At 50.4% G+C, this 8,149-nt stretch overlaps 1 protein-coding gene across 2 annotated transcripts in view; it reads right to left on the bottom strand.

Moving 5' to 3' along the window:
- The window catches only part of BAZ2A (bromodomain adjacent to zinc finger domain, 2A), a 39,060-nt gene continuing 30,911 nt past the window's right edge, over positions 1 to 8,149 (bottom strand). For both annotated transcript variants that reach the window (XM_011926094.1, XM_011926095.1), the window contains exons 13-29: positions 7,829 to 8,062; positions 7,061 to 7,315; positions 6,573 to 6,787; positions 5,893 to 5,967; positions 5,200 to 5,380; positions 5,039 to 5,098; positions 4,388 to 4,532; positions 3,208 to 3,866; positions 2,851 to 3,073; positions 2,603 to 2,758; positions 2,341 to 2,492; positions 1,846 to 2,135; positions 1,608 to 1,740; positions 1,347 to 1,493; positions 774 to 1,003; positions 512 to 655; positions 1 to 426 (exon numbers count right to left, since the gene is read on the bottom strand). In XM_011926094.1, the coding sequence (XP_011781484.1) occupies positions 261 to 426; positions 512 to 655; positions 774 to 1,003; positions 1,347 to 1,493; positions 1,608 to 1,740; positions 1,846 to 2,135; positions 2,341 to 2,492; positions 2,603 to 2,758; positions 2,851 to 3,073; positions 3,208 to 3,866; positions 4,388 to 4,532; positions 5,039 to 5,098; positions 5,200 to 5,380; positions 5,893 to 5,967; positions 6,573 to 6,787; positions 7,061 to 7,315; positions 7,829 to 8,062 (3,465 nt within the window). In that variant the 3' untranslated portion in view covers positions 1 to 260. The remainder of the gene's footprint in view (positions 427 to 511; positions 656 to 773; positions 1,004 to 1,346; positions 1,494 to 1,607; positions 1,741 to 1,845; positions 2,136 to 2,340; positions 2,493 to 2,602; positions 2,759 to 2,850; positions 3,074 to 3,207; positions 3,867 to 4,387; positions 4,533 to 5,038; positions 5,099 to 5,199; positions 5,381 to 5,892; positions 5,968 to 6,572; positions 6,788 to 7,060; positions 7,316 to 7,828; positions 8,063 to 8,149) is intronic.

Raw genomic sequence — 8,149 nt, 5'->3', positions numbered from 1 at the left:
TTATTTTTTTCTTTCTTTTTTTGGCTTTTAGTCCAGAAGGACCTCATCTCTGCACCTCTTATTTGAGGAGCAAGAGGAGGAAAGGGAGAACGGGATATAGGAATAAGAGGATGTGGGGTGCTGCCAAGGGCAAGGTCAAAAATCAGGGTTGTATCTGACTTGAGGCTGGACCCAGGGCAGCATCAGCAGGTGAAAATGGCAGGTTTTTTGTTTGGAAGGTGGGGGGAGATGCCACAAGGTGACTCCCCACCTCCCTTGCCTCACAGATTGGCCTGTTTTCCCTGATAAAACTCCTCCCAGCGGCTCTCGAAGAAGCGGCGCATGATGTGCCCAGCCTTGCCTACTTCAGAGTCATCCTCGTTGAAGGTCTGGCAGTTGTCAAATACCAAGAGGGCATCAGCCGCAAACTCCTCTGAGCTGGTGTACCTGGACAGGGCAGGGGCAAAGCTGTGAGCTGGGTAGGAGTTGCAGCAGTAGCAAATACCAGGCAGATGCACCCACATCTACTTACCCTCCCCTAAGCAGCCGCTCCCGCATGGTGGAAAAATCCATAGGATTTTTGATGATGCGCCGGTACCCACTCACCAAACGTGGGTTCACAGGCTCTAGGAAAGGCCAGGCTGCATCATGGGACTCCATCTCCATCAGGATAATCCTATCATTACAGGGACAGTGATGGCTCCATCTCAGGAAGCAAATATACTGACCCCTCCCAGCCCTTTCCTCTGGCAGAGGTAGAGCCAACTGTCCCCCCCAGGATTCACTCAACTCACTCGCAAAATGTGAGATCACTGTGGTGGTTCCGCATTGAGAGTCGCCGCCGCTTGGAGGGGGACTGCCCCTCTTCTGAGTACCGAGGCCCTGCTGCTGGGCTTTCTCGGCCCCTCAACAGTACCCGGCGTCGGCGGCCATCACCCTCTGAGAAGTTCAGCGAATAAGCACTTTTCCGCTTCTGGCCTCGCTTTGGGAAACCAGGCTTCTGAGTGAATTCTCCCTCTACCTGCTTAGTATAGGAAACAAGTGAGATTAGCAACAGCTGGAGATGCACTGCTTGCCCTACTACAAGCTCTGCCTAAATGTGATTTAAGCCTTCAAAATACTATCATGCATAAGCCGGCACTGGTTTATTCACATAACCCAATGAAGCAGGTAAAAGGGAAGATACAGTTATTCTCATTTTATAGAGAAAGCAATTAAAGCTACAGAATTTAAGTGACTTGTCCAAAAAAGGACTTAGAACCCAGGTCCCCTAACACCCAGTCTGGGACTCTTTCCAAGGAGATGAGAGATTGAGGATAATCTCTGATTTCTGTTTGAGTGTGGGAAAAAAAGAGCAGAAGCCTCACCTGAGCCAGACAGACAGTACAAAACCAATCTCCTTCTGGGACAGCCTCCATCTTGGGACGATGGCAGTAAATGTGGCAGCCACGGTCACACCCATCACAAAGCAGAAGAAACTCATCATTGTCACCCTTCCGGCAGACTAGACACGTCTGGACCAAGGTTGTGAGGAGGCAGAATGAGCTCTCAAGCCTCTACCTGCCAGTGACCCCACCCGCCCCTGCTGGCTGGCCCCTCAGCCTTTCCAGGCTCTCTCAGCCTCTTACCACTTTGTTGACAGACTTCTCCCAGGCAATGGACCTCTCCAGCTGGCCCAGGCACAAGCACACCTGGGCTGCGCTCCGGCACCGCTCGAGGGTCTGGCGCCAGACACGAATACGAGGGGTGATCTCGTATGATCTGGAGGGAGAAAGTGGTGATCTTTGGATGAGGAGCAGGATCCACTAAAGAGGGAACTTATCCCTTTCTCTCCAAGACCAAGAATGGAGGGTGGGAGTCACTCACATCTCTGTAGTGGTGCCCTCAGGGGCACCATTAGGTGTGCTAAGCAGGGCCTTCTCCAGCACAACCTCATGAGTTGGCCAGAGGGGCTCTCGCAGGTACCGCCGTTCTACATTCTGTTCCAGGGCAGCCAGCCGCATCACAGCCAGGTCCAAAGGGTTGGTAGTTTTACGCTGAGGTGCCAGTCCTTCCCTGCCTCGACCTCGCCAGGTGATATCCTCCTGGGAGTTGGAGAGGTGCTCACAGTAGGCCAAGTCTTCACGGGTAGAGTCCGGGCTAGGACATGTCCAGCCCTTGAGTTAAGAGAGAGGAATAAAACTCACTGTAAAAGGAGGAAAATTTGGCATAGGAAAAAAACCAAACAAACAACAGAAAAAAACATGACCCACTTAAGGTAGGTCACCTGTGAAGTAGGGACCCAGGGTTTTTTCTTACAGGGCATAAGGCACTAATGCTTTTCCCTAAACAACTTCCTACACAGTGCCAATCCCAGCATACCCGAATCTGCAGATCAGACATAATAACCCGCTGCTCCAGATCCTCGACCCATTGAAGCACTGCTAGGTCTGTCTCATACGTCTTCTCTTTGGGGGACCAGCTCATAATCCCTTCTTGAAAGACAGGTAGTTGCCTGGGCTCAAAGATGGGGTCTGAGAAGAGAGGTGGCAGAGGGAGAGGCCCATCAGGCTGTTGTCCACAGCAGCAGCTCAATGCTTACCCTGGGCTCTTCAGCTCAAGCTGGGTGTAGGAGTATATTTACCAGCTGAGGGCCGTAGGCAGACTTCCTGCAAGAAGTCCCTGTGCTTGTTAAGGTGTTTGTGAAGTGCCTTCTCCCGGATACCTCGGGGATGTAGGGCCTTGAGCATGGCATCCAGCGTCTCAGGATCTCGTATCCACCACCAGCCTGAGCACATCTCTGTGAGCGGACGAGATGTATGTGGGGTGCCAGCTGTGAAGCACTGCCCACACTGGATACCCTGACTCTACTCTCACGCCAAGATCACTCACCAGGTGGGACAGGCTGGGCTGTCAGCTGGGTTAGGTAACGCTGTTCCATTTGTTTGAAGAACTTACTGGGAGGTCTCCCTCTCCGTTTGGGCTGTCCCAGCCCTGTGGGACTCTGTGGCATTTCTCCAGGGTCTCCTGCTCGCCTCTTAGGGGCCAACCCAGCCAAGGGCGTGGAAGAGAACTGCACTGGAGAACAAGGGTTGGCAGCACTGGGTCTATTCATCTGTGAATAAAATGAACATAAGGATGTTTTCATGTTTATAGGTTGCCTCAACTTCAGGCAGCAGCTCCATACCCAGGCAATGATGCCTGTGACAAGATGAAATCAAGTGCATACTACTAATTCTGGCTACTTACTGGCTTGGAGGAGGCAAGCTGCTGAGGGGAGGGAGTGGGTTGGTCCTCAGAAACTGCAGGGGGTGGTGTAGGGGCAGCATTGCAGGGCATCTGGGCTGAGATGTTAAACCAGAGTGCTTGAGGATCAGGGCTGGATTCTGCCTCATCAGGCTCTGGCTCCTCCGGGGGCTGTGATGGAGCTGGGTCTAGTTTTCCAGGACTGCTATCAGGCGTGAGGACTGAGCTGCTCAACAGTGAGCTATGGCTCTGAGTCTGGCTCAGCCAAGACAGGAAGGCTGACTGGCTGAGGTCATGCTGGCTCTGACCCAGTGACAAAGGGGAGCCTTCTTGCTCCAGGAACCCCTTATGGGACTGAGGATGGGACTGAAGCTGAAGCTGAAGCTGAGGCTGGGGCTGGGCAGGAGCATGAAGCTGAGCCTCAGGCTGAAGCTGGGCCTGGGGCTGTTCTGAATCCTGACCCCCAACAGGGGACTTAAGATGCCTAGGTTGCATAGACCCAGGCTTAGTTTTTCGAGGTCGGCCTCGGGCCCGGGCAGGAGAACTGGCAGTGGTGTTGGAGCCAGCTAACTCCATCTTCACAGAGAAGAGGGCAGAGTTGAGTGACGTATGGGCTGCCACTTTTAAGGAGTCAGTTTCCTTCTTTATCACATCCTCAGGAACTGTAAAGAGAAGTAAAGAGCTTAAGACATATGCTGACATACAAGGGAAAAGTAAAAGGGTGTATAAACTTAGGACCTATGCTTTCTTTTTCTCTTGGACTTAGTCCCCCTTTTTCGAGATTCCACTGGGAAGAGCTTACATACCAATGAACACAGTATCTGGGGAAGAAACACTCTTCTCCCAAGTAATGAGCAGCAGCAGCACAATCATAAGCTAACATTTATTGCGAACTAACTATAGGTTAAGTATTATTCTAAGAGACTTAACTCATTTTAATCCTCTCAGTAGCCTCATGAAGTACAAATACTATTATTATCTCAACTTCACAAATGAAGAAACAGAAATATACAGCTGGAAATGGCAGAGCAGGTGGGTAGGCAGCTTTACTCTAAAATCTGTGCTCTTAACCATTACACCATATTATCAGAAAATGAAAGAAGCCCAAGACTACTAAGGAAAAGGAATTATTTAATTCTTGTTTGATAGGACTCAGAATCCACACTCCCACAGACACACCTACCTAAGTTCCCCTCTGTTCCTTCTACAAAGATACCAGCCAAATATGGCAATACCCAGTAGCGACGTCTGTAGCGGTCTTGACCCAGGGAGACCGCCCGAAGCATCTGGGATGAGTGAAGCAGCTTTTTGCGAAAGAAAAGCTGACGCTGGGTAGACAATGAAAATGAAGATGAATAAACACATTTCTAGAGTGACAGTGGTGAATTCATCCAGTATATCGGAGAAAGGCAATGGCTCTAAGCCCCTCTATAAAAGTGATGCCATCTGGGCCTAACTCAGAAGGTGATTAAGGTCAAGAGCGGTGGCTCACGCCTGTGATCCCAGCACTTTGGGAGGCCAAGGCAGGTGGATTGCTAGAGCCCAGGAGTTCCATGTTACCAGCCTAGGTAACATGTGGAAACTCTGTCTCTATAAAAACACAAAAATTGGCCAGGCATGGTGGCTCCCGCCTGTAGTCCCAGCTACTTGGGAGGATCACCTAAGCCCAGGAGGTTGAGGCTGCAGTGCGCCATGATCGTACCACTGCACTCCAGCCTGGGTAATAGAAACCCCGTCTCAAAAGAATAAAAATTAAAGTTCAATTTAAAAAATACGGTGATCAATTCTTGCCCAGCCCATATCTCCAACTCTTGGGAGGTTAGAAGCACAATACCTTACTGAGTTTTTCTATCTGGCGCTCTAGCTCTGGGATGCTAGATGCTGTGGCATCAACCTGGGGAGAAACATGTGAGCATTAAGAAAAAGGAGGTTATCAGATTCAAGAAAGAGGAATCTATTTTCTAACTCCCACTTTCCTTGATCTTGGGCCAGTACCTCTCCATCTCTTCGACCCCTGCGGCCATGGACAGCTGCTATAGACTCCTCTTCTTCTTCTTCTTCCATGCCACTGGTCTCCTCCATGATCCGAGAACTGCGCCTCCGTCCCAGGCATTCCTCTGGCCCTTCCATCTCTACCTCAGACCGCCCAGTTCGCTTGGCCAGAACAGTTTTCAGTCTTGAAACAGATGGAGAAAGATTAAGGGATGGCCGAGCGCAGTGGCTCACACCTATAATTCCAGCACTTTGGGAGGCCAAGGCAGGCGGATCACCTGAGGTCAGGAGTTCGAGACCAGCCTGGCCAACATGGTGAAACCCTGTCTCTACTAAAAATACAAAAATCAGCCAGGTGTGGTGGCGGGCACCTATAATCCCAGCTACTTGGGAGACTGAGGCAGGAGAATCGCTTGAACATGGGAGGCAGAGGCTGCAGTGAGCCGAGACTGCACTACTGCATTCCAGCCTGGGCAACAGAGCAAGACTCCATCTCAAAAAAAATTAAGGGAAACTGGTGAGGAACCTGATAGTGCCACAAAAGAAATACCTGGACTCCAAACCACCCTGGGCCCTGGTAAGGTCCCAAACCCAGGGAAGGGGCTAAAGCATGACATTTCACGCCAAAACCCTGGCTATGCTTCACCTGCCCCACTTCTCTCCTCTCTGGGGCTCTACCCTCTGTTTGGTCCCTACCTCCGGAGCCGACCTTCAACAATCCACTTGTTTTTCCTGTAGCTGGACATACTCTCCAGAGTCTTGTCAATCTCACTGCAGGGGAATAGGGAATAGGATGAAGTGGCAGCACAAAAAAAGGGAAAGGAGGCTCAAGGGTAAAGGGGCTGCAGTTAAAAAAGGAGTTCCAGCCTAGAAACTAGATCAGATGCTGGGCGCGGTGGCTCAAGCCTGTAATCCCAGCACTTTGGGAGGCCGAGACGGGCGGATCACGAGGTCAGGAGATCGAGACCATCCTGGCTATCACGGTGAAACCCCGTCTCTACTAAAAATACAAAAACTAGCCGGGCGAGATGGCGGGCGCCTGTAGTCCCAGCTACTCGGGAGGCTGAGGTAGGAGAATGGCCGAAACCCAGGAGGCGGAGCTTGCAGTGAGCTGAGATCCGGCCACTGCACTCCAGCCTGGGCGACAGAGCGAGACTCCGCCTCAAAAAAAAAAAAAAAAGAAACTAGATCAGATGAATGGCAGAGGAAGGCTTAGGCTCTCCCAGGGAGGGCACTGCAATTCAGTCCCAAGTCACTCCACATCTTCAGAACATGGCAGTGAACACATATTTCTGAGGACTTCTGGAAAGCTAGAAGTCCTCCATCCCATTCTGATGCAAGGCATACAATGACCATCCCCACTCCCCGCCTCTCACTTGATGATGAGGGTGGAGCCATTGAGCTCATGCACAAGGAAGGCCAGGACAGCAGCCTTCTGCTGGGGTGACTGGGCCTGAAAAGGCTGGGTGCGCAGGCGGTCACAGAGGGCTGGCTCTACTCCGTATGCCATAAGGAAGCAGCGCAGGATCTCCGACACATTGTCTCTTGTCAGTGGGATCTCAGACACCTTCTCCCCCAAGATCTTTAGGGACTGTGTGGAGGAGAGCATAATGGGAGTGAGTAGGGAAAGACAAACAACCAAGTTGGGTGAATGTGCAACAGGAAAATACACCAGAAGAGAACTATGGGGGTTAAGATAGCATACAAAAGACCACAAAAGAAAAGGAGTAAAATAAAGAAAAATAAAATAAGGAGAGAGGAGTCAGGAAGAAAAAGAAATGGAAAAATATAAGAAAAAGAGAAACACTAAGTAGTTATATCTCCTTTACTTGTCCTGGTTACTTTGGGAGGGACTTGCACTCACCTGACAGTAGGAGGGCAAGCCAGGATCATGGAGTGCAGCCTTCAGCAGCCTCACCAGCAGGTCTTGCACCTCACCCAAGCTGTCGCCCTGACACAGGAGTCCCTCCTGCAGGACCCCCAGGCTAGGCACATCTTTGGCAGGATCAAAGCCCAGCACCTTGCCAAAGCTATGCAGGAACTCCACAATGGTCAAGCAGTCTGAGAAGGCCCCACTGGGCAATGTCAGACCAGGGACTCGTGAGAAGTCAGGCAGGGGCTAGAGAGATAAAAGTGTTCTGTTAAAATAAAATAGTGTTAACTGTTTTTTAAAACAAAAGTTAACACTGGGGTTCTTCCTTTAATCTTTATTTTATTTTATTTTATTTTTTGAGATAGGGTCTCACTCTTGTCACCCAAGCCAGAGTACAGTGGCATGATCTCTGCTCACTGCAGCCTTGACCTCCTAAACCCAAGGAATTCTCCCACCTCAGTCTCCCAAATAGCTGGGACTACAGACAGGTACATGCCACCATACCCAGCTAATTTTCATATTTTTTGTAGAGATGAGGTCTCACCATGTTGCCCAGGCTGGTCTTGAACTACTGAGCTCGAGCAATCTGCCCGCCTCAGCCCTCCCAAAGTGCTGGGATTACAGGTGTGAGCCATGGCACCTGGCCTTCCTTTAATCTTTAATGGAAATGTTTCTCCCATTGCAGAAGTCCCTGTTTTTTTTTTTTTTAAAGGAAAGTCTTCCCAACTGACCCAGGAACTGTTACTCTCTCCTCACTACCTGGTGGTCAGTCAGACACATATCCTCTGTTGGCTTCTTCATTTCCTCCAAGATCATCTGTTGCCTCTGCCGTTCCTCCAAGCGCCTCTGTGTGGCCAGGGTCTTATCTGCTTTACAGGCTGGCTTGGCTTTGGCCACCTCCTCCTTTTCCTTCATTTTTACCTTCTCCTTCTTTTCCCTCTTGACTTTTTCCTTCAGTTTTTCCTGCTTTGTCTTTCCCTTTTCTTTCTCAGCCTACCCAAGGAAAAGAGGAACCAAGAGTGCCATAAAGATACCAGTTACTATCCTTCCCTGTTCCCAGTCCTCCCAACCTCACAGCCC

The sequence above is a fragment of the Colobus angolensis genome, unplaced genomic scaffold (genome assembly GCF_000951035.1).
Source record: "Colobus angolensis palliatus isolate OR3802 unplaced genomic scaffold, Cang.pa_1.0 Scaffold67, whole genome shotgun sequence".
In the NCBI taxonomy this organism is placed as follows: domain Eukaryota; kingdom Metazoa; phylum Chordata; class Mammalia; order Primates; family Cercopithecidae; genus Colobus; species Colobus angolensis.
This window is presented reverse-complemented; position numbering and strand designations above follow the sequence as displayed.